General features: G+C 40.7%; 1 protein-coding gene across 4 annotated transcripts; it reads right to left on the bottom strand.

Moving 5' to 3' along the window:
* Positions 1 to 4,632: 4,632 nt before the first annotated feature.
* LSM6 (LSM6 homolog, U6 small nuclear RNA and mRNA degradation associated) lies at positions 4,633 to 25,130 on the bottom strand. 4 transcript variants are annotated; one of them, XM_082602730.1, is made up of 4 exons: positions 25,023 to 25,130; positions 17,040 to 17,155; positions 7,564 to 7,677; positions 4,633 to 5,030 (listed from the first exon to the last, which is right to left on the bottom strand). In XM_082602730.1, the coding sequence occupies exons 2-4, from the start codon at positions 17,131 to 17,133 to the stop codon at positions 4,996 to 4,998; spliced, it is 243 nt and encodes an 80-aa protein (XP_082458856.1). In that variant the 5' UTR covers positions 17,134 to 17,155; positions 25,023 to 25,130; the 3' UTR covers positions 4,633 to 4,995. The 4 variants fall into 4 exon arrangements, with proteins under 4 accessions (XP_082458856.1, XP_082458858.1, XP_082458859.1 ...); XM_082602732.1 differs by having other exon boundaries at positions 24,964 to 25,057; XM_082602733.1 differs by lacking the exon at positions 25,023 to 25,130 and adding an exon at positions 24,691 to 24,898.
* Positions 25,131 to 26,033: the final 903 nt, after the last annotated feature.

Genomic DNA, 26,033 nt, shown 5'->3' on the forward strand with positions numbered 1-26,033 from the left:
GTAATGCAAAATTACCCTCCATAATGTGGCCAGACTTCATCTAATCAGTTGAAGACCTTAATAGAAAAAAACCTGACCTCCCCAGAAGAAATTCTGGCAGATTGCCTTTGGACTCGAACTGCAATTCCTCCCCAGGTCTCCAGTCTACCCTGTAAAATTTGAAATACCAAGCCTCCACAACTGTGTGAGCCAGTCCTTTAAAATAAATGTCCCCTCCCTGCCCCCCATGGATGGATGGATAGACAGACATACACACACACCCACACCCCTATTGGTTCCGTTTCTCTGGAGAACCCTAATACACACACTGTAATAAATATGAACATTGTTCACCGGTATTTCTGGTTTCTTCTCCGTCTAGGTCCATGAAAAGATTATACTTTACTGAAAACTTAAGGTAAACCATGGCCATGTAACTTCCTTTGGCTAATAAGATGGCAGTGGGAGTGACTGGTGTCACTTCTAAACAGAAGCATTTAAGGGCTTCCCTGGTGGTGCAGTGGTTGAGAGTCTGCCTGCCGATGCAGGGGACACAGGTTCGTGCCCTGGTCCGGGAGGATCCCACATGCTGCGGAGCGGCTGGGCCCGTGAGCCACAACTACTGAGCCTGCGCTCTGGAGCCTGTGCTCTGCAATGGGAGAGGCCACAACAGTGAGAGGCCCACGTACCGCAAAAAAAAAGAAAAAAAAAGTAAACAGAAACATTTAAGAGCCAGGGCATGATGCTTTACGCTCTTCTGCCAGGGCACCAAGCCTTGAGTCACGCTGAGATGCTAGAAACATAAGGTGTTGCCTCCCTCTGCCTGGGCCCCCAGGTGACCACATGAGCAGAGTCCCGCCTACAAGCCCCTGTGGATGTACAGCATGAGTGAAAATCATTTGTTTCAAACCACTGAGATTTGGGTGTTGTTTATGACTGACACACCACCTGGAAAAAAAAAAAAGTTGTCCGGTATCCTAGCAACATCCACTCAACATGCCGATTACAAATTTTTTATTTTTTCTTTATTACAAGTTCAGTAGGACTTCTATTTGATGTAAACACTGGATAGTGATTTGGAATGCTGCACATGATGGTAGTAAAACAGTTTCTCTAAAATTATTTTATGTAAACTTTTCACAAACTGGTCTCGCCTTTAATCCAAATTATTGATAGAATATTTTGCCAAACCCATCAGCACCCATTCCATTATGAAACTTGGAATAAATGGAGTCCATATGGATTTGAACATTTTGTAAACAAGACCTACCTTGTTTACAAAATGTTCTATCTCAACTGCTCCAGTGTTTTATGATTTTATGAAGGTCCTAAAATATGTCCACCTTCTACTTGCTATAACTCCCAAATTACTACTAAGAAGAGATAAGCTTTCAATAAGACAGATGAATCGAAACCAAAAATCTGGCTTTTGCTAGATGGAAAAAAAAAAGAGTATAAAGATGGGAGTTTGAACCATATGGGTCTGTGAGGAAATGGGATAAACAGATGGAGACAATCAGATTTCAAAATTATCTAGTCCTGAGGTTATCTGGAATTTCAAGATATGAACATACAGTTGAGATTATCAAATCCATCTAAAGTGTTCAGATTTTTAAAAGAATTCTCAAAATTTGGCTCAATTTAAAAAGAAAAAAAAGAATGGCACCATTTTCTCCCATAAACACCTAAACCTACACACTTGGTATGGAGAGCATGAACAGGGTCACATTTACTTTACTCTCCCCACAGGACCTAGCACAGTGCCTGTATACTGTTATCATTCCCTGAATGTGAAACTGACTTCTGCTTCCACTTCCTCAAATCCCACTGCCTGGCCCCCTCCCCCATCCCCTAAATCAGGGAAGCAGGCTAAGAGGAGCAGATCAAGTATCAGAGTCACATCCACTGCCCCGCCACTTGGCACGTGCCACTCTTGCCCACCCACTTCTGTGGTCTCATCCCCACTTTGGCTAACTGGACTCCAACTGGTGAGTCAAAGCTGGTCGGTCAGCAACGGAGACATGCGTGAGTGCCGCATGTCTGCTGTGTACTGGTGTGTACTGGTGTGTACTGGTACAAACTGGAATAAAAGTAGCTGCTGGATATTCAGATCCCAGAAGTCAAGCCTAACTCTTAGGTGGAGTTTAGCTCAACAACGATGGGGGCAATCTTAGTAAAGGTAGTCAGAGCCATGCTGTTGAGTGCAGGTCCTCCGGAAACAAGGTCACGGGAGATAAAAACTGTAGTTTGTTTTCCTTTCACCAACAATTTCTTTTCGTGGAGAGAAAAAGGATGGTTAATGCAGTTTGGCTATGGAGACTAGTCCTGGCCACAGAATGGGCCAGGATTTGCCTCTGAATAGAAGAGCCAGCCAATACTTTGAGGATCATTTTCTATGAGGACAAAGGTCAGTGTCAGGCCTCGGTAAGAGGACAGACTGGCCCTGCGGCCTGGAATGCTGTACTAAGGTCACTTGTGAGTCAGTGTGATTATCGAAGACAATGTTTCCCCCCAGAGATCACTTTTATTCTTATAAAGTAGATTATTATAGCCTCCCAGGTGACAAACCATACACGCAAGTCATTGCCGCTGAGTTCTCAGACCTTACGGAAATCCCTTAAACACTGACTATTTGTCACGTAATGAAGCACTCCCAGCATGCACTCCACATCGCCCTGAATAAAAAAGCTGAAGATGTAAACCATCTCTCAATAGCATTCCCCTCCTGAATGCTGAGATGTGAATGTGGAAATCACAGCACATGTCTGCCATCTGTATTTGTACTTGTCAACAGCTCTGTTTTGGGATAAACAGTTTTGAAGTAAGAATCAATTCGACTTGTTGGAAGATTAACCAAGGAACAGCTCAGAAGACCAAAACAGAACATGAAGTCAGATAGTCTAAAAAAAAAAAAAAAAGATCAAGCACAATTTTCTGTTTCTCGCTAAACACTGTTTTGTCACAGCCCAAGAGACAGAGTCTGGTGGCCAGAGTTTGGGGGCAGAGAGACAGGGAAAAATGTATTTACTCAAGTGAAAAATTCTTCAACCCAGAACAAATGTCTTTGCTACGATACAACTGGAAATCATTCACTGACCTCTAGGAGACTCCAGTTAAGAAAAAAAGTAATTTTAGCTTTTATACTTTGTTTCACGGTTCTACTATGTGAAGGTATACATAGGGGACAACTTGCATCGGTACAAGTGAATAATACAGTCCTTTATTACCATAAAAATGGTAGCATTTCCCAAAGTTGATCATGATTAAAAGTAGTTCCATGGTTGAAAACACTACTCCACCGTACAGATATTAGAACAGAGAGACAGCAAGGGGAAAATAAAGACACATACCGAAAGGGAGGTCAGGGAAAAAGTTAGTAAAAACAGGATGCTACAGATTGGTGGGAGATAACAATGGAATTGCTTTTAGAAGCGGCTGATGTGAGTAAATGAAGGGATGCAGTAACCTGGCAGCCCCATAGTCTACAAAACAAATGAGAGCATGTATGTTCCACTTGGAGGGACATCCATTTTCCCCTTAGAAGAAGTCATTTATAAAAGAGCAAATGGGTGATCTGTACTTACAGACTGGACCCTTTTCAAGCCCCCGTCAAGGAGTGATAAATTATTGAAGCATAGTTTTATTTTTGGTGTGCAGTAATACCTTGTGAAATGTTTCTGTTCACCTTTCCTAAGTTATTCATTAAAAAATAATTGTTTCCAATTACTCTGTGCTCTTTAAGCTAAAACCAGACAAAATACCACACGTGCCCCTCCAGACCCGTCACCGCCCCTTCCCGCCCCTCCTTCCCCAGCCTGCCCGCACCTCCTTCAACCAGGAAACTGCTGAAACTCACACGGCGCTCCTGGAACAGGACTGCTGCTTAGAAGGGGGAGGGGCGGGGGAGGGGCGGAGCAGGAAGGCCACCACGACGGTCACACAATTGTCTGGTGTTCGTTCAACCGCAGTGCCCACATATAGTTGTTGTTCCAAGAGAAAGCGTGAACCGTTCAGGGAATACAGCAGGGCTGTGGAAACGTCATGAAGAGAGTGGGAAACCCTCTCGGCAGGAGCCACGTGACGCAGAGAGGCTGCCTCGGGCCAGGCAACGTGGATGCTTGCACACTGCTCCTGAATGAGGTCACATCAAACCCAGCTGGGACTGGAGAGAAAGGCTTCCCGGGAGCCCCTTCCTAAGCCAGAGCGCAGAGAAATTCTTCCAGTCACAGAGGAGCAACTGGAACCTGAATGAGTTTACAAACGCCAGGCCTCGCTTTCCACCGTGGTCACAAAGTGAGAGGACGGTGTCGATGCCTGGGCTCCAGAAAGGGAGCAAGAAAACCCACCGCGTGAACCGGCCGGGGGAGATGCAAGATGAGTGCGCACAGACTTGGCTTAAAAGGAACGTTTACACCTACACCTAGCAATGTTGGAACCTTTAGAATCTCTCCCCCAGCTCAATTCGGATTCCCACTCCTTTTGTGGAAGTGCCACGGTTAGATGCCCAATTCTATTTCCTATCGACATAATGGAAACAGAGGCTAAGCATCTGGTCTCTGGGACCCTTTTCAGCCTGAGACTGAAACTGGATGCCTCGTGGAACATTTTCCCTCAAGCATTTTGTACGGCGAACAGAGCAGGAGAGAGGAAGCCGTCTCTACAAATGTTTTAATTGTCCTAACGTCCATCATTTCAGTCAGTCCCACAAGCAAAGCAGGCAAATCAAATGGTGTTGTTTGAGACTTCAGTTACAAATCATGTAGGGAGAAAAAGATTTTCTCTTTTTTGAAAATTCTTTTTGCTTTCTGCTCACTGACAGAGGTATAAGAAAATGACTACAACTTAAATATGAAAGAACTCTTTACAATTAAATCCACAATTTATACATTTATCTCACTCACGTGTCAGTGAAAAATCACCAACTATGACAAAATAGGACAAATTATATGACAGAAGAACCAAAAAACTTAATAAAAAACATATCTGAGTGTGAAAAGTATGGTACTCTCGGTGTCTTCACATCCTCCTCTTCTGTGTACTTATGTACAACACTGAAAAGAAAAAATGAACAAATTGAAAAAAACTTTTCTAAGTATCATAACAAGTTTTAAAAGCAAGCAGATTTTAGTCTGACACCTCTGCATATTTCAAAGGAATTTTCAAACCACACAATAAATTCTAGAACTATTATAAGACTAATTTTATGACTCTAGACCTGGGTTTGATGTCTTAGAGGACTGTGTTCTGATCTTAGCTATACATCTGACTGGATTTGCAAATCGCAACCAAGGGGATAAAATAAAATGTATGTGAAAGTCTCTGGAATCTTCAAATGTTTTATAATTCTAGGGATAACAATTATGATTGTGGTTAAAATAAATTAGTAAATCTACCAGGCCAGACTTCAGATTCAAAATAAAGAATAAAAAATAAATATTTTCATCCATCTCCTCGATATAATCACTAAACTTCCTGTTTACTTTTTTAATTGCATCAGGATAAACAAGAGCTGAGGAGTTTGTTGTTTTGTCTTATTCTGAGTTCCCTGTAAAGTATCACCCTTTGGTTTATCCGAAGTTTTGCTCAGCTAGTCCTCTCGTGACCACCCACGTGAACTCTTCAGGGTATACTGAATATGTAGTACGTGAGAATCAGACCACATCTAATGTCTTGGTCACTAGAGGCAAGCTTTCACCAGAGGTGTACCTCCCCTCCTACCCCACACGCCTACTCAGACTCTGACAGGTTTGTGCAAAGTGAACATTAAGAGATATCCTGATCAAAGGACATAGCAAAGATCAATCAAATAAGCCAGGATCCTCTTTAAGAGCCGAGGATGTGAATTATGGAGCCTAAAGATAACTAACTACCACCGACTACCCCATGGAAAAGGTTATATAAAGGAAAGCATCAGAATGACAGTAAAAACATCCCTAGGAAACTGGCCAAGTCCAAGATGTAGTCTGTACATGACAGGATGCATCCTATCACCTCTCACAGAACCTGCAGCTAGCTGACTGTTGTTATCAGCTGTATTGAGATGGGGAAAGATCATTAACATTTCTTAGTAAATGGAAAGAGTCAAATAAACACAGTATTAAAAATAGGAAAAGAAATTCTACACATTGGAAGGACTAAAAAGGTATATATATAAAGATATGATATGACCCCAATGTTCACAGCGGCACTATTTACAGTAGCCAAGACATAGAAGCAACCTTGGTGTCCACTGACAGAGGAATGGATAAAGAAAATGTGGTACATATATACAATGGAGTATTACTCAGCCATAAAAAAAGAATAAAATAATGCCATTTGCAGCAACACAGATGGACCTAGAGATTATCATACTAAGTGAAATAAGTCAGACAGAGAAAGACTAATATCATATGATACCGCTTATAGGTGGAATCTAAAAAAATGATACAGATGAACTTATTTACAAAGCAGAAATAGACTCACAGACAAAGAAAACCAACTTATGGTTACCAAAGAGGAAGTGGGGGGAGGAATAAATTAGGAGTTTGGGATTAGCAGATATAAACTACTATATATAAAATAGATAAACAACAAGGTCCTACTGTATAGTACAAGGAACTATATTCAGTATCTTACAATAAACTATAATGGAAAAGAATCTGAAAAGAATATATATATTCAGTTATATATGCACACATATATGATTGAATCACTGCTGTACACTGGAAACTAATACAACACTGTAAATCAACTATACTTTAATAAAACAATTTTTAATAAAATAAAATGAAGATATAATGTGAAGCAATATGGTACTGTAAGGACAGGAGATAGAATAACTACAATAAAAGTTAGGATGTTTAGTTCACAGCAAAGAGATCCAAGTGTTATGGGGGTTGAAGAAGTTATCCAGAACTAAAGAATACACATCAATAAAAAACCCAGAATCAGGAGTCACAGAGCTCCATTTGGGGAATGGGACCAAAAAGTGGGGATGAATCAAGGGATAATTCCCACAGTTTTGATGTCTTTCCCCCCCACCCCAAAATTCAAATATGACTTTACTGATAATGTGTTTTTAAACCATGTACTTGAAAGTAACTATAATAATCATAGCAATAGTAAGTTGTTAAAAAAGCTGGGTAACTTCAGAACCGTATTTCCTCTTTTGTCATTTTTGCCAAACTAAAGGATACAAATCTCCCACAGAAAAAAGCATTTGAATGCTTAATAGAGAAACAAGACAAGCTAACTGCCAAATGATGTAAACCAAAGGCAGCAGGGAAATCGTGGCCATGCTCAGAGCACCAACCGCCAGTGTGAGAGGCTGTGTTGGGGGAATATAACACACTGTATTCAAGAACAGAGCTCTGGGTCAGTGTACCAAGGCCCCTCAATTCATCATCAGCAAAGGGAAGGAAGAAGAGAATTTCTAGGTCCAAAATGCCATGAAGCATCCGAAAAAGAACTAGCCACACTGAAGATCTGAGATGTAGTAAGAATTTAAAAACAAAGCAAAACTAAAACTGAACTTTTAAGTTATCTAGAAAACATGTGGTGATCCTATTTTGGATGCTGTGTAACTGTAGAGTGAAGGGCTATTACCGTTGTTTCCTCGGATAAATGCATCCCCGTACTTATTCTTCAGCTGTCCATTTACATACTCCTCTGTCTGCTCCAAGGCTATATTCATATAGCCATCCAGGCAAGCCAGGACCCCTGGAGATGGATTCAGACAAAGAGAAGACATACAAAGCAAAGAGTTGAAAATGACTAAGGGTATATCTTAGAGCTGACAATCTCTTTACTCATTAGCTCTTACATGTTTAATACAAAAACTCACACCGTAAATGAAATTCAGTAGAGCGAAGCACAAAAAAGTCTTTGCTCTCTGCCCGTCTGAATGAAAGGCTAAGGCGTACAGCATGAAGGCCGTCCTGCACCCACGGCTGGCAGGGAAAACAATGGGCTGCCGCCTCCCTCGTGGCATGTGTGGCAAAAGGGGCAACTTTTAAAGCCTTCGCAGAAGTAACACGGTAAGAATATTCCAAGTGCGACACCATGCTTTGAGAGCTAAAGACAGGAGTGGGCGATTGTGCAGGAACAGATGATCACTAGCCGTGACTCCTCACGCCCAGTGGCATTTCTGACTTTGGCCACTAAGTGAAATGCGGGTCTGGCAGATTGATCTCGTTCTTTCACAACATCTCCTGCAGCAGATGAATGTACTCCAAGGTTAAGAGGAAGGCTCCACAATCCGTCAGAATAATGGAAAAGAGGTGACAGCAGGTGCTCCTGAAAGAACATCTTAAAGCTGTGACTCCCAGTGAGGAACAGCTTGAGAACACGGGCACCATAGTGCTTTATAGCACATCCCTCTCTGCGCTGTTCCAGTTAGAATATTTGCAGATCCACACTAATAAGAAAAACAGTAAACATCCCAGGCAGCTTTCGAGGAAACTGTTCAAGTGAACCTTTTTAATTGTGTTAAGATGGTATCAATTTTGCAAAATTGGACCTGATGATCCTTTTTAAAAAAAGACGAAGATAGGTAAACGATTAACTCTGAGCCTCTAACTTCAAGTGGTATTTTCTAGATAGACAACTTAAGTAAAAACAAATACTACAAATGTGATTCAATTAACCAAGTCGATAGCCCCATGTAGTCTCAACTTCATTAATATGCTTCTCACTCCCTGCCTCTGCCCCCATTATCCTCTCAACAAAAGTTTCTTTTCAAAATTGTGTGTGTGTAATGAGAGCGCAAGACAGTAATCTAACAAAATTCTGCTAGAAGCTGCAAACTTTCGAAGCATCAGAATGCACTGTGAATAATTAATAATAATTATTTCCTATCAAAAGAAAGCTGAAGCTACAACTTTAGTTTCATTCCTGCTGTATTACTTTATATCTAAACCACAATCATAAATGAGCAAGAAACTTCTGAGACATGATATGCAAATGTTTGAAAATTAATTAAAAGCATTTAAAAATGAAATGTTCCCTTCTAATAAAAATATTCTCATAGCAAAGGTTTTTTAAAGAAAAAGGTTCTTGGAGGTTGGGATTATAACCCCCTCCCTTCTCTAAGGGATTAAATTACAATGAATAACAGAAAACAAGTTTCTTCAAACTTGAAGGGAAATTGCTACAGAGAACTGGGTTGTTTCCTTGTTTGTTTGTTTTTATTTAACCACATTCTTTATAGTATGCTCTCAATAGTGTACAACGTTTTGCTTTAATAGTATACAAGCCATGGCCAGACAATCATAAATGGAGAAAAATTAGGGTTACTACTACCCATGTGAAAGGTTGTTCAAACTTACTAGTAAACAAAGAAATTTAAATTAAATGAGATATTACTTGTTGCCAATTAGAATGGAGAAGTTGACATTAAAGGCTAACACAAGGGTTGATGAGAACGTAGAGATGAATGAGCCACCTGCCCTGATGGAGGGCCACCTGCACCCTCTTTGACTCTGAAACTGTACCCCAAGAATCTATTATAAAGAGACACTTGGACAAGTGCTTAAAATACATGTTAAAGGAGCAGTCATTTACAATAGAAAAAAGATTGGGAAACACCTAAATGTCCATTAATAGGACACTGGTTAAAAACAAAAACAAAACTGTGGTCCATCCACTCATGGTATTCCTATGTAGCCATTAAACGCTCCATGTTGTCAGAGAACTGAATGCATTTCTTTAATGTTAAAAAAAAATCAGAATGCATGTACAATTGATCCCACGTATGTAAAATTATGCTTATATAGAGACAGATCTAAATGGGTAAGGGTGATTATCTCTGGATGGTAGAATTTGGGGAAGATTTACCTTTCTTCTATATACTTTTCTCCATTATTTGCTTTGAAATTTCTTAAATATATATATATATATATATATATATATATATATATATATATATATATATATATATATTTCCTTTAAAAATATAAAATTTTCCCCTAAAGAGTAGGCTGGTGGATCTCCTCAATGAAGGGGGTACTGAGAAGATACTGAACACATGTCGCGACCCTAATCAGCTGCTGGATATTCTCTACGAATCTATGACCTCCTCTGGGCCCATCAAAAGTCCAGGGGTGAGAAGCGGCACACAGAGATGTTATAATATCTCAGTATTCAGTATAAAACCATTGATTCCACTGTAAAAATCAAATTAAACTGGAGCTACATTATTAATGTCAAGAAACTAAAGCAGTACATAAAAAGCAGAGTATTTTTTTAGCAACGCTTTTGAATCAAGCTTGAGTTTGAGTCCTAGCTCCTCCCTTACTAGGTGGAGATAATCAACAGAGATCTCAAAGGATTTGTGTGAAGAGGAAATGAAAATTAAAGTGATTCATGCACACTGGACCCACAGTAAGCGCTCAATAAAATTAAGTTTGCACATGTGGAAAGTGGAAAAACCTCAAGAGATTTCGATCATTACTCAGGAAAGAGACCAAGAATTATTCAGGAAAGAGGCCAAAAAAGGCTTTAAAACTATGCTAATCAATTAGTTATCCATACCTGTGAAATATTCCCAGTAATTTAACATATCTTAATTTTGGAAGATTAGGAATTTAGTTACTTCAAAAAAATGGAATTGGATACCATTCCTTACACAAAGTTAGTTTCAGTAGTGTCAAGCCTCTTAAAAAGAGCATTTCATTTACTACAAGACGAGAAAGGTGTCTTTGGATACCCCACATATTATATGAGTGAGAAGTTTACACTGAAAAATGATACTATCTAAACAGTTACTTGTCAATCTATTTTTTAACACCTTTATTAGAGTATAACTGCTTTACAATGGTGTGTTAGTTTCTGCTGTATAACAAAGTGAATCAGCTATACATATGCATATATCCCCATTTCTCCTCCCTCTTGGGTATCCCTCTCACCCTCCCTATCCCACCCCTCTAGGTGGTCACAAAGCACCAAGCTGATCTCCCTGTGCTTCCCACTAGCTATCTATTTTACATTTGGTAGTGTATATATGTGCATGCCACTCTCTCACTTCGTCCCAGCTTACCTTTCACCCTCCCCATGGCCTCAAACATTCTCTACGTCTGCATCTTAATTCCTGCCTTACCCTTAGGTTCTTCAGAACCATTTTTTTTTTTTTAGATCCCATATGTATGTGTTAGCATACAGTATTTGTTTTTCTCTTTCTGACTTAACTTCACTCTGTATGACAGTCTCTAGGTCCATCCACCTCAATACAAATAGCTCAATTTCATTTCTTTTTATGGCTGAGTAATATTCCATTGTATATATGTGCCACATCTTCTTTATCCATTCATCCGATGATGGACACTTAGGTTGTTTCCATCTCCGGGCTATTGTAAATAGGGCTGCTATGAACATTTTGGTACATGTCTCTTTCTGAATTATGGTTGTCTCAGGGTATATGCCCAGTAGTGGCATTGCTGGGTCATATGGTAGTTCTATTTTTAGTTTTTTGAGGAACCTCCATACTGTTCTCCATAGTGGCTGTATCAATTTACATTCCTACCAACAGTGCAAGAGGGTTCCCTTTTCTCCACACCCTCTACAGCATTTATTCTTTGTAGATTTTTTGATGATGGCCATTCTGACCGGTGTGAGGTAATTCCGCATTGTAGTTTTGATTTGCATTTCTCTAATGATTAATGATGTTGAGATTTCTTTCATGAGTTTGTTGGCAATCTGTATATCTTCTTTGCAGAAATGCCTGTTTAGGTCTTCTGCCCACTTTTGGATTGGGTTGTTTGTTTTTTTGATATTGAGCTGCATGTGCTTCTTCTATATTTTGGAGATTAGTTCTTTGTCAGTTGCTTCGTTTGCAAATATTTTCTCCCATTCTGAGGGTTGTCTTTTTCTCTTGTTTATGGCTTCCTTGGCTGTGCAAAAGCTTTTAAGTTTCATTAGGTCCCCTTTCTTTATTTTTGTTTTTATTTTAATTTCTCTAGGACGTGGGTCAAAAGGGATCTTGCTGTGATTTATGTCACAGAGTGTTCTGCCTATGTTTTCCTCTAAGAGTTTGATAGTGTCTGGCCTTACATTTAGGACTTTAATCCATTCTGAGTTTATTTTTGTGTATGGTGTTAGGGAGTGTTCTAATTTCATTCTTTTACATGTAGCTGTCCAGTTTTCCCAGCACCACTTATTGAAGAGGCAGTCTTTTCTGCATTGTATATTCTCGCCTCCTTTATCAAAAATAAGGTGACCATATGTGTGTGGGTTTACCTCTGGGCTTTCTATCCTGTTCCACTGATCTATATTTCTGTTTTTGTGCCAGTACCATACTGTCTTGATTACTGTAGCTTTGTAGTATAGTCTGAAGTCAGGGAGCCTGATTCCACCAGCTCCATTTATCTTTCTCAAGATTGCTTTGGCTATTTGGGATATTTTGTGTTTCCACACAAATTGTGAAATTTTTGTTCTAGTTCTGTGAAAAATGCCATTGGTAGGGTGATAGGGAATGCATTGAATCTGTAGATTGCTTTGGGTAGTATAGTCATTTTCACAATGTTATTTCTTCCAATTAAAGTATATGGTACATCTCTCCAACTGTCTAATTTCTTCCATCAGTGTCTTACAGTTTTCTGCATACAGGTCTTTTGTCTCCTTAGGTAGGTTAATTCCTAGGTATTTTATTCTTTTTGTTGCAGTGGTAAATGGGAGTGTTTCCTTAATTTCTCTTTCAGACTTTTCATTATTTATGTATAGGAATGCAAGAGATTTCTGTGCATTAATTTAGTATCCTGCAACTTTACCAAATTCATTGATTAGCTCTAGTAGTTTTCTGGTAGTCTTTAGGATTCTCTATGTACAGTATCATGTCATCTGCAAAGAGTGACAGCTTTACTTCTTCTTTGCCGATTTGGATTCCTTTTATTTCTTTTTCTTCTCTGATTGCTGTGGCTAAAACTTCCAACACTAAGTTGAATAATAGTGGTGAGAGTGGGCAACCTTGTCTTGTTCCTGATCTTAGTGGAAATGGTTTCAGTTTTTCACCATTGAGAACAATGTTGGCTGTGGGTTTGTCACATATGGCCTTTATTATGTTGAGGTAAGTTCCCTCTATACCTACTTTCTGGTGGGTTTTTATCATAAATGTGTTGAATTTTGTCGAAAGATTTTTCTGCATCTATTGAGATAACCATATGATTTTTCTCCTTCAATTTGTTAATATGGTTTATCACATTGATTGATTTGCGTATACTGAAGAATCCTCGCATCCCTAGGATAAACCCCACTTGATCATGGTGTATGATCCTTTTAATGTGCTGTTAGATTCTGTTTGCTTGCATTTGTTGAGGATATTTACATCTATGTTCATCAGTGATATTGGCCTGTATTTTCTTTCTTTGTGACATCTTTGTCTGGTTTTGGTATCAGGGGGATGGTGGCCTCATAGAATGAGTTTGGAAGTGCTCCTCACTCTGCTATATTTTGGAAGAGTTTGAGAAGGTTAGGTGTTAGCTCTTCTCTAAATGCTTGATAGAATTCGCCTGTGAAGCCATCTGGTCCTGGGTTTTTGTTTGTTGGAAGATTTTTAATCACAGTCTAAATTTGAGTGCTTGTGATGGGTCTGTTTATATTTTCTATTTCTTCCTGGTTCAGTCTCAGAAGGTTGTGCTTTTCTAAGCATTTGTCCATTTCTTCCAGGTTGTCCATTTTATTGGCATATAATTGCTTGTAGTAATCTCTCATGATCCTTTATATTTCTGCAGTGTCTGTTCTTACTTTTCCTTTTTCATTTCTGATTCTATTGATTTGAGTCTTTTCCCTTTTTTTCTTGATGAGTCTGGCTAATGGTTTATCAATTTTGCTTATCTTCTCAAAGAACCAGCTTTTAGTTTTATAGATCTTTGCTATTGTTTCCTTCATTTTTTTTCATTTATTTCTCATCTGATCTTTATGGTTTCTTTCCTTCTGCTAATTTTAGGGTTTTTTTGTTCTTCTTTCTCTAATTGCTTTAGGTGTGAGGTTAGGTTGTTTACTTGAGATGATTCCTGTTTCTTCAGGTAGGACTGTATTGCTATAAACTTCCCTCTTAGAACTGTTTTGCTGCTTCCCATAGGTTTTGGATCATTGTGTTTTCACTGTCATTTGTTTCTAGGTATTTGCTGATTCCCTCTTTGATTTCTTCTGTGGTCTCTTGGGTATTTAGTAGTGTACTGTTTAGCCTCCAATTGTTCATATTTCTTACACATTCTTTCCCTGTAATTGATATCTAGTCTCATAGCATTGTGGTCAGAAAAGATACCTGATACAATTTCAGTTTTCTTAAATTTACCAAGGCTTCATTTGTGACCCAAGGTATGATCTATACTGGAGAACATTCCATGAGCACTTGAGAAGAAAGTGTATTGTGTTGTTTTGGATGGAATGTCCTATAAATATCAATTATGTCCACCTTGTTTAATGTGTCATTTAAAGCTTGTGTTTCCTCATTTGTTTTCATTTTGGATGATCTGTCCATTGGTGAAAGTGGGGTTTTAGAGTCCCCTACTATGATTGCATTCCTGTCGATTTCCCCTTTTATGACTGTTAGCATTTGCCTTATATATTGAGGTGCTCCTATGTTGGGTGCATAAAGATTTGCAATTGTTATATATTCTTCTTGGATGATCCCTTGATCAGTATGTAGTGTCCTTGTCCCTTGTAATAGTCTTTATTTTAAAGTCTATTTTATCTGATATGAGAATTGCTACTCTAGCATTTTTTTTTTCTGGTACGCGGGCCTCTCACCGTTGTGGCCTCTCCCGTTGCACAGCACAGGCTCTGGACGCGCAGGCTCAGCGGCCATGGCTCACGGGCCCAGCTGCTCCACGGCATGTGGGATCTTCCCGAACCGGGACATGAACCCGCATCCCCTGCCTCGGCAGGCGGACTCTCTACCACTGCACCACCAGGGAAGCCCCAGCTTTCTTTTGATTTCCATTTGCATAGAATATCTTTTTCCACCTTCTCACTTTCAGTCTGTATGTGTTCCTAGGTCTGAAGTGGGTCTCTTGTAGACAGAATGTATATGAGTTTTGTTTTTGTATCCATTCAGCCAGTCTGTGCCTTTTGGTTAGAGCATTTAATCCATTTACATTTAAGCTACTTTTCAATATGTATGTTCCTATTACCATTTTCTTAACTGTTTGGGGTTTGTTATTGTAGGTCTTTTCCGTCTCTTGTGTTTCCTGCCTAGAGAAGTTCCTTTAGCATTTGTTGTAAAGCTGGTTTGGTGGTGCTAAATTCTCTTAGCTTTTGCTTGTCTGTAAAGGTTTTAATTTCTCCTTCGAATCTGAATGAGATCCTCGCTGGGTAGAGTAATCTTGTTTGTATTTTTTTCCCTTTCATCCCTTTAAATATGTCCTGCCACTCCCTTCTGGCTTGCAGAGTTTCTGCTGAAAGATCAGCTGTTAACCTTATGGGGATTCCCTTGTATGTTATTTGTTGTTTTTCCCCTGCTGCTTTTAATATTTTTTGCTTGTATTTAATTTTTGATAGTTTGATTTTATGTGTCTTGGTGTGTTTCTCCTTGGATTTATCCTGTATGGGACTCTCTGCCCTTCCTGGACTTGATTATCTGTTTCCTTTCCCATATTAGGGAAGTTTTCAACTATAATCTGTTCAAATATTTTCTCAGTCCCTTTTTTTTTCTCTTCTTCTTCTAGGACCCCTATAATTCGAATGTTGGTGTGTTTAACATTGTCCCAGAGGTCTCTGAGACTGTCCTCAATTCTTTTCATTCTTTTTTCTTTATTCTGCTCTGCAGTAGTTATTTCCACTATTATATCTTCCGCATCACTTATCTGTTCTTCTGCCTCAGTTATTCTGCTATTGATTCCTTCGAGAGAATTTTTAACTTCATTTACTGTGTTGTTCATCACTGTCTGTTTCCTCTTTAGTTTTTCTAGATCCTTGGTAAATGTTTCTTGCATTTTCTCCATTCTAGTTCTAAGATTTTGGATCATCTTTACTATCATTACTCTGAATTCTATTTCAGGTAGATTGCCTATTTCCTCTTCATTTGTTTGGTCTGGTGGAGTTTTACCTTGCTCCTTCATCTGCTGTGTATTTCTCTGTCTTCTCATTTTGCTTAACTGCAGCCTGCAGGTCCGTATTTCCCATTGTTTTTGGTGTCTGCCCCCAGTGGCTAAGGTTGGTTCAGTGGGTTGTGTAGTCTTCTTGGTGGAGGGGACTGGTGCCTGTGCCTGTGTTCTGGTGGATGAGGCTGGATTTTTTCTTTCTGTTGGGCAGGTCCGCATCTGGTGGTGTGCTTTGGGGTGTGTGTGAACTTATTATGATTTTAGGCAGCCTCTCTGCTAATGGGTGGGGTTGTGTTCCTGGTTTGCTAATTGTTTGTCATAGGGTGTCCAGCACTGTAGCTTGCTGGCTGTTGCGTGGAGCTGGGTCTTAGCGTTGAGATGGGGATCTCTGGGACAGCTTTCGCTGTTTGACAGTACATGGGGCCAGGAGGTCTCTGGCAGTCCAATATCCTGAACTCGGCTCTCCCACCTCAGAGGCTCAGGTCTGACACCTGGCCGGAGCACCAAGACCCTGTCAGACACTCGGCCAGGTACATGGGGAGTTTCTTGCCTTTTGGGAAGTCTGAGGTCTTCTGCCAGCATTCAGTAGGTGTTCTGTAGGAGTTGTTCCACATGTAGAGGTATTTTTGATGTATTTGTGGGGAGGAAGGTGATCTGCACGTCTTACTCCTCTGCCATCTTGAAGGTCCCTCCCGTTGCTTGCCAATCTTGACTGCTTCCACAAAAACAAATGCTGCTGGGCCAAGGAGTTCTTTATTATCTGGTTATTCAAGCCTGGCTATCACCAGGGGATGCAGGCACACCCATCTCAAAGCAAAGACAGGAGACAGGAGCCCCAGATCATGCAAGTCAGAGGCACACACTCTGCTGTCAGAGTTGTCTCTAAAATGAACCATCTCAGAGGTAGAAAAAGAAAAGGGTATAGAAACTGTTGACAACCAATGCTTTTTTGGTCTACTGGGCACTTCAAAGAGGTTAATAAAAAGCAGTTAAGTCACCTTTACTTCTTTAGTGAACACCAGTAAGGATGAAGCATGGAAATCTTACCTCGGTAATCCACTCCAGAATTTAATTTTACCACAACTGGTCGTCCGATGATTTGCTTCAGGAAGTCACTGGGTGTTTGCTTCCGCAGACTCATTTTAACGATCCTGATCAGAAATCTGAAAGGGAGCAATAAAGGTAAAGACAAAAGTTAATTATTCAACAAAAAAGCCTGGAAGCCCTTAATGTATTTATAGGAAATCAAGTGTCAAAGGACCACATGCAAAGAGCCAACACTACTCCACCACCACACCCATAGCACGGCAGCTAACATGATTCCAGTTCTTACCTGGAGCCAGATACTAAGCTAAGCGTTTGACACACGTTACCTGGTTAGGCCCACAAGAATCCTCAGACACAGCCTCACCACAGAAGAGCCTGTGATTCCAGAGCCCCTGTTCTTAACCACTTGTCACCACTGTGTCCGCAGTCAACATACTCACGACCACCATGACCACCACCACCACTTACCCAATGCTCACTTCATGCTGAGCGCTCTACTAAGATCCCTAGAAATACTATCAAGTTTAATCTTTACAAGAACCCTGGGAAGAAGGTCTTCATATCCCCATTGTGCTGATGAAATTAAAGGCCCAGAAGGATGAAATTACGTGCCCCCAAATCTGAGGGGATCAACATTCAAGTTCCAATCAGGCATGTTTTAAAGCCACTGTTTACATAATGTTTATATGGTATTTACAACAGCTGATTGTAAATTCTATATGCCAAAACAGTATCTCCAGAAAGAATAATAATCATAACTGAGAGCCAATATTTGAGAGTACTACAGGCCGGCACTTATGTAAGCACTTTACATGTATTAATCCACTTAGAGCTCACTGAGGTAGTTATTGTTTTAACCTCATTTTACAGATGACTAGACACAGAAAAGGCTAAACATCCTGGTCAAGGTAACATAGCCAGTAAGTAGATGGGCAGCCCATGTCTTAATCACACCTTTATGCAGCCTCCTGAAAGCTGCTAATGTAGCCAAATATTTTTATTATATTATGTATATTATAATTATAGCAGATACACACTCTCTATAACAAAGAAAAAATCTTAAAAATCAAGTATAATAGGAATCTAAAATAGGGAAAGAGCATTACACACCCAAATCAATCACAGACATACATAGCTACCCATCACTCCTTTCAAAACTCATCCTGTTTTGTAAGTTCTCTATCTCAAAATACTTTGGTAAACAAACGTAACAAAATGTAACTGTTACTTAAGTAAAAACTTTGGAAATTAATTATTCTGTTTCAGTCAAATTCAGCATCAATTTTATTTAGTAGCCATATAAACATTCACATTTAAAAATTAGTATGAATACAATACTTGAAGGACTCTCCTCAAGAACTCAAGTTGTGGGGCTTCCCTGGTGGCGCAGTAGTTGAGAATCCGCCTGCCAATGCAGGGTACACGGGCTCGAGCCCTGGTCTGGGAAGATCCCACATGCTGCAGAGCAACTAAGCCCGTGCACCACAACTACTGAGCCTGCACTCTAGAGCCTGAAAACCACAACTACTGAGCCCGCATGCCACAACTACTAAAGCCCACACACCTAGAGCCCACACACTGCAACAAGAGAAGCCACCACAATGAGAAGCCTGTGCACCACAGCGAAGAGTGGCCCCCACTCGCCGCAACTAGAAAAAACCCGCATGCAGCAACGAAAGACCAAACACAGCCAAAAGTAAATAAACAAATTTTTTTAAAAAATCAATTTTCTTGTTTTGTTTTCAATCAAAACTTTCACAAAACATTCTTCCGTAAATAGCACTGCTTATTTCACTCCAAGTCCACCCACTCCACAATCTGAATTCAGGTTTAAGATCATTGTTTGGAGATTTTCTCAACGTAAATCCATGCAGATTCAGCAGTTTGGATAAACTAGAATTCTAGATTATTGGCTTTTCATTTGTTTAACAATTATGTATATGGACACGCCCTGCAAGAAAATTTCTGCAAAGAAGATATACAGATTGCCAACAAACACATGAAAGGATGCTCAACGTCAGTAATCACTAGAGAAATGTAAATCAAAACTACAATGCGGAATTACCTCACACCGGTCAGAATGGCCATCATCAAAAAATCTACAAACAATAAATGCTGGAGAGGGTGTGGAGAAAAGGGAAGCCTGTTGCACTGCTGGTGGGAATGTAAACTGATACAGCCACTATGGAGAATGGTATGGAGGGTCCTTAAAAAACTAAAAATAGAACTACCATACGACCCAGCAATGCCACTACTGGGCATATACCCTGAGAAAACCATAATTCAAAAAAGAGTCACGTACCACAATGTTCACTGCAGCTTTACTTACAATAGCCAGGACATGGAAGCAACCTAAGTGTCCATCGACAGATGAATGGATAAAGAAGATGTGGCACATATATACAAAGGAATATTACTCAGCAATAAAAAGAAATGAAATTGAGTTATTTGTATTGAGGTGGATGGACCTAGAGACTGTCATACAGAGTGAAGTTAAGTCAGAAAGAGAAAAACAAATACTGTATGCTAACACATATATATGGAATGTAAAAAAAAAAATTGGTTCTGAAGAACCTAGGGGCAGAACAGGAATTAAGACGCAGACATAGAGAATGGACTCGATGACACGGGGAGGGGGAAGCGTAAGCTGGGACGAAGTGAGAAAGTGGCATGGACATATATACACTACCAAATGTAAAATAGTTAGCTAGTGGGAAGCAGCTGCATAGCACAGGGAGATCACAAAGCACCACCTAGAGGGGTAGGATAGGGAGGGTGGGAGGGAGACACAAGAGGGAGGAGATGTGGGGATATATGTATATGTATAGCTGTTCACTTTGTTATAAAGCAGAAACTAACACACCATTGTGAAGCAATTATACTGCAATAAACATGTTTTAAAAAAAAGTTAATGACAGAGAACAGTTCTGAAAGTTTCTGAGATGCTCTTCCTGGGTTAGGATCCTCAAATTTGGCTCAAATAAAATTTTCCATTTTTTAGAAAAAAGAAAAAAGTTAAAGACAGATAAAAGAATACAAACCTAGACTGATAGTTGCTTAACTGATGATATTAGTTATTTTTAAAATGTTACTAATACTATCTTTCCTCACCTTTAAAAAGGCATGGACATATTCTTCTTCTAAACTCATCAAAGATCATGGCTCTGCCATTAAGTCTCACCTCTACCCCAATTAACATCAATCTCTTCCTGAAGGCGTTCAACGCTTCAAATTTTTATGCAGCATCTACCTGTCAGGTACTTAGGCTGGGGATGTAACACCAATAAGACATGGCCTTGGGCCCTCAGAGTTCACACTCCAAAGGGGACAGAAACATACAAATGGCAAAGTTTTTAAAAAGCTGTATGCATTTGGATAAAATGATGCAGAGAACAGCACATACGGAAGAGTGGCTTAGACCAGGCCTTGGAGATCAAAGAAAGATTTCAGGAGGTGAACCTGAGCTGAGTATGGAGGAAAAGGAGTCCACCAGCCTAAAAGGAGAGAAATCTTAGCAAAGGTATTAGACAGTGTTTGGGTTTGAGGGGCAAATGTTACCTAGGCCAGGAGCACAAGAAGTAGCTGCAGAAGGGAGCAGGGCCACCATCACGGGGTCAGAGCAAGTCAGGCTGAGAGCGCGCAGCCCTGAGCCTCTAGGCCAGTTTCCCAAAAGTGAATCATCTGCATCACTTGGAGATCCTGATTCGGTAGTTCTGGGGCAGGACCCAGAATCTGTTTGCAAAAGCGTAGGAGACGCCTATGAACTGGCACGCACGGGAGATACTTGTGTCAGTGATGGGGACCCTGGGAAGGTCTGAAGCAGAGACGTGCATGACTGCAGACTGGAGACAGGCCCTCTCTCAGTTCTGGCGTCAGTTTCCCATTTGGTTACCTGTCACTATTTACTCTCTTTTATATGCTTTACTTTTTTTAAATAGGAGTCTTTTCTCCCTCAAAAGACTGGAAGCCACGTGAAAGGAGAGACTAGCACCAAGCTTCTCATTTACTCCCTAGAACATTGACATTGTGCTAAATCTCTTGAAAAACATTTGTTTTAAGTTATTTGGAAAGAGGATGGTTGCTTCAAACACATTTTATCCATCACTTTAGGAGAGCGTATCTTTTACATTCGTCTTCATTAGGCTTCCGTGGTACTCCCTGTTACTTAATGACTCACCCATAAATCCATTTTGTATGAGTCAATTGGTCTCGACACCACAATTTTTCCCATGACTTGGCTCACGTAACTTTAATTTTTCATATTTTAAATTGAATGAGGCAGAAGGAATAGTTCTGTTTCTGAAGGAAGAAAAAAGCCTCTTGAACCATAAACGTATAAGAGGAAAAAGGCTTTCTTGCTTCAGGGTCACCTTGATAAAACTTCTCTTCAAAATTAAAGCCATAATCACCCTCTAGGCCTCCTCTCCCTTCCCTGACTCCTACTCAGGCTTTTAAATGACCTATTTTCATAAATGGCTATTAAATCAAAAGCAGTATATTTTCTGGCAGAAGCTACTGAGAGGTCTGGTACAAGAACATCTGCCTACTGCCTTGCAGAGATTTTTTTAATTAGAAGAATGGGGAGGAAAAAAGAACCAAATTTTATTCATCCACTATGTGTCAGGCCACACTAGATTCCTCAGCAATTCACATAGCAACCCTGTGAGGCGGTGAGCAGAACTAAGGCTTGACCCCAAAGCCGAAGCCCTTTCAGAGGTACAGCTGCCCTTTTGAATAGGTGTTAAACCTGGGGAATGGCCATAGAGACAGCGAGAGATCTATTTGGAGAGTAGCAGTACTGGGGGGAAAACACGGAAAGTGACAAAGTACTGTAAATTAGCCTGTGACGATACTTAAACATGGTCAAACCGAAAGAAATATACAAGGAGACATGCAAATCCTTGTTTCCTGGCAATGTTCACTGTAAATGTTCACCTACTCTTGAAGTATTTACAGTTTAGGGTGAAAAAAATTGAAAAGGAAAAAAACTGCAATGAAACCCAATACTACAACCCAAGTAAACGCAGCTGTAGACGAACACATCATTGTCAGAGAGGGCATCAGACGCGGAGAAACACAGCTCTCTATGGATCTACCTTCCGAGACAGCGGATACGCTGCCCTCTTCCGAAGGCTTCAGACCAATCCCTCCTCCCCACCCACAGGGGGCTACCTTCGTCCCCTCTCTCCCAGGAAGCACGCTGAGTTGGCCCTTGGCGCACCCAGAGCACCCCTCTCCACTCGCAGTCATTGCCCTTGGCGGGCTGTTTTGCAGTTTTCCTGTTTGCTGACCAGTCTCCCACACTGGGTTCTAAGCTTCTCGGGGACAAGGAAAATGTGTTACTCATTTAGTAACCCTGGTACCTAAGCACACTGCCCAGGCCTGAGGAAGCAGCACTTAAGGGCAGTGCCAGGGAAAAGCCCTGTCCCTACCCCTCCTCTCCCAGCTATGTTTACATCCATGCATGTAAACAGTTATAACCTAGTCATATCTCTATTACTGACCACCAAATTAAAGAAAGATGGAGAAAACAGAAATGTTTCTGTGTTGTCCAAGAACCAGCTGCACCCAAATCAACACAGACGGCTTGTTAAATGCAGATTCCTGAAGCCAACTGCCAGTCAGACTCTCTAGGTAAGGAGCACTGTAAGTTATGTTGTATAAAGTTCCCCAAATAATTTCCATAAGCACGTGGTTCTCCGCCAGCAGCAATTTTAAACCCCACCCTCAGGGACATTCAGAAATGTCTGAAGACATTTTGGATTCTCTTGACTGCGGAGAGTGGTGCCACTGATATCTAGTAGGTAGAGGCCAGGGATTCGGGCTTAACACTCTACAAAGCACAGGACAGCGGTCCTCCACAACAAAGGATGATCTGCCCCCAGATGTCTGCTGAGGTTGAGAAACTCTGTTATAAGCCCTAAAACCGTTGTTCTCTGATCTTAAGGCAACAAGGAGTTTTAAAAAAACCTTCAAGGGTTAACAAATGAGAACCAACAGCTAAGTTCTAAGCACATGACAGAGTATAAATCATAACTTATTAGATATTTTATTCCAACATATAAAGAATATGAAAACAACTGTCAAAAAAAATCTTGACAGGATTGCCATTCCAAATAATGAATTTCTAGTCCTGACTATGAAAACGTCACTTTTCCCATTTTTCAGTGCTATAGATCACTCAGATGATTAGAATCTCTGTTACCTGGCCCAAATCTGAAACCGTAGAATATGAAAATATATATATATATATATACATATTATATATAGATACAAATTATATATACATAGCTGAATCACTTTTGCTGTACACCTGAAACTAACACAATATTGTAAGTCAACTACACTTCAATAAAAAAAAAAAACTGTTGAATAATCCAGGTGATTTAAACATCTTTTAAAATTCTAATACTAAAAATGTCACAGTTCAGTGAGAGACCACCTGTTGCAGCATAAAGAGTACTCACTTGGGATGCGGGGACCCTGAGTTCTAATCCCAGCTCTGCTACTTAATTAGCTGTGTGCCTTGGATAACTCATCATTTCACCTCTCAGGCCCCAGGTTCCTCATCTGCAAAATAAAGGAGTTATGCCAGACGACCGCTTAAGGGATCATCCTGCTCTAACATTCAGTCAGGGCCTATGCAGTAACTCCAGAAATACAAATACACACACACAATAACATCCTCTGAAGAGTCCTGCACAAAATTCAAGCAAGTTGAATTGCCACATACCACTATATTAAAAAAAAAAAAAAATCCAAAGAGGCTCAACCCTGCCAGCTGATATCCTAGAAAAGAATTACTTTTGGTGAAAAAGGCACAAACGTGAATGGTGAAAACTACTAAAACTTTTTGGGCAAACAATACGGCCATGTGTAGGAAGACCTAAAAAAGACCCCACAAGATCACAGCATCTATTCTAATAACTTCACTCCTCAGAATCAATCCAGTTAATCATCTGAAATATTTTTTTTAAAAAATGTTTATCAAAGTATTACCTGGAATACTAAAATGAAGCAAAAATTCACAAACACCCTAAATGCCCCACAGCCGGGAAATGGTTAAATAATGGATAGGACCTACACAATGATGATTTAGGTAGCCAATCAAAAGAAAACACAAAATTAGAAATTATATTTAGGAATGATTTCTAAGTGAAAGTGAAAAACTAAATATACTGTTAAGTGATAAAATGGGTACAGCCTTAGCTCAAATACAAACTAGCCCAGAACAGAGACGGTAGGCGGAAGGGTGCCATGAACGTTATTTTCTTCACTAAACGTTTCTGTATTTCCAATTCTTCTATAACCGTCTTGTATTAATAAGGGGTAGGGAAAGGACACACCAAATCACTCTCAAGATTATCTGCATCATCCCAGTTCTAGACACCTTAAACGAAAATACGGGCTGACCGCGCGCGCACATGCCTGCTCACAAAAGCCGTGGTAACAGGACTTAACACCATGCAACTGTGGGCATCCCCAACCTGACAACTCGAGAAGGTGGGCTAGTCCAGCCCTTAATTCCTGGGAGTCAGGCGCAGCCACCCCGATGCAGCGGAGGCCAGGCAATTCCAGGTGAAGCCTGGCCCTGTGTTCGGGTGCGCTTTCCCGCCGAATCCCCGGGCTCATGTCGGGCTTCCCAGCGTACTTCTACCACCATGAGCGGTCTCGGAAGTCATCTCGTGGGGCCCGGCCGATGCCTTTCCTCCCCGAGCGATCTAGGCTGCCCTCGGGGTGGAGTTCTCAGGACCGAGCTCGGGAAGCCCGGCGCCGGAGGTCCCAGATCTCCCGGGCACGACAGGCGCCGAGGACCGAGCGTGAGCGCGGGGACCCGCCACCCGCAGGCTCCGGAGTCCGCGTTCGCTCCCGGGCCCTCCAGGGGCTGCAGGCCCGGCCCGGCCCGGGGATGCTGCTCACTAACCCTGCCCGGGACGACGGAACACTGAGGTCTCGGACTGCCCGCGCGGCCGCGTGGCTCACCTCGCGGCCGGGATCGGCACCCCGACTCCGGGCACCCCACAAGCCCGGCCTCCGTCGACCAACCAGGCGAAACCGAAACTGAAATCGCCGAGGCGGCGGCGCTTTTCTGTCTCAGCCAATCATTGCTTTCCATGACTACGGCAGCCCGCGAGGACCGAAAAGTCTCACTGCTCCAGAGCGCGCTAATTCCAGAATCCTGGTTTGCCTGAAGGCGAAGTTAGAGCCCCGGAGTCAAGGTGGAAAGCGCTGGGGCTCTTTTCTAACAGAAAGCAAACACCACCAGTCCTCCCTCCCCCACTCCCGCAAAGGAAAAAGCAACACTGGAAGGGATATTTTAACCAGGATTTCTTTTAGGCAGAAATGTTAAAAAATAACTTGAAGGCATAAGAAACTGGAATTCTCTGCGAAAGTAATGTCTATACGTACTCAAGAAATGTCCTGAATTTGAATAATTAAATACAAATAAATAAATAAAACAAGCAGTCTAGGATCTTTAAATCCATTTTTGGATTTTGCTTAAATGTGTGAAGACGAAGTCTTTCTTAGCAAGAGATTGTTTCCGTAGCGACGATAATCGACACAAAAAATTAAAATCACTGAAGTAACTCGTATTATAAAGGCATAAAGTGCGTTGTATTACAAACTAGTTCTAATTGGAAATGGTGTACAGACATTATTTAAGTGCTGCTATGGGAACTTGGTTTGGAACTTTGCATGAATTCTCAATATTCTTGCTATTCAAGGGAGAGGAAAAAGAAGAAAACTAGTATGCCAGGACTTGATTCCTTTTTCCCCTACACAAATACCCTCATCAGCTTAAAATTTATACTTTACTTCTATTCCAAATTTGTAATGCTATAAACAAAGTGATGATGTCTTTAAACAGATCTTTAACCCTGTTTAAGTGTTACAGGATCTAAAATACAGATTTTTTTTCTAAGACAAAAATGAGTTCACCCTCTTGTAAGCTTCTCTTAGCTAAAGGCAGAAGAAATGAACCTTTGATTGACA

The sequence above is a fragment of the Mesoplodon mirus genome, assembly GCF_964341445.2.
Source record: "Mesoplodon mirus genome assembly, chromosome: 2".
NCBI lineage: Eukaryota > Metazoa > Chordata > Mammalia > Artiodactyla > Ziphiidae > Mesoplodon > Mesoplodon mirus.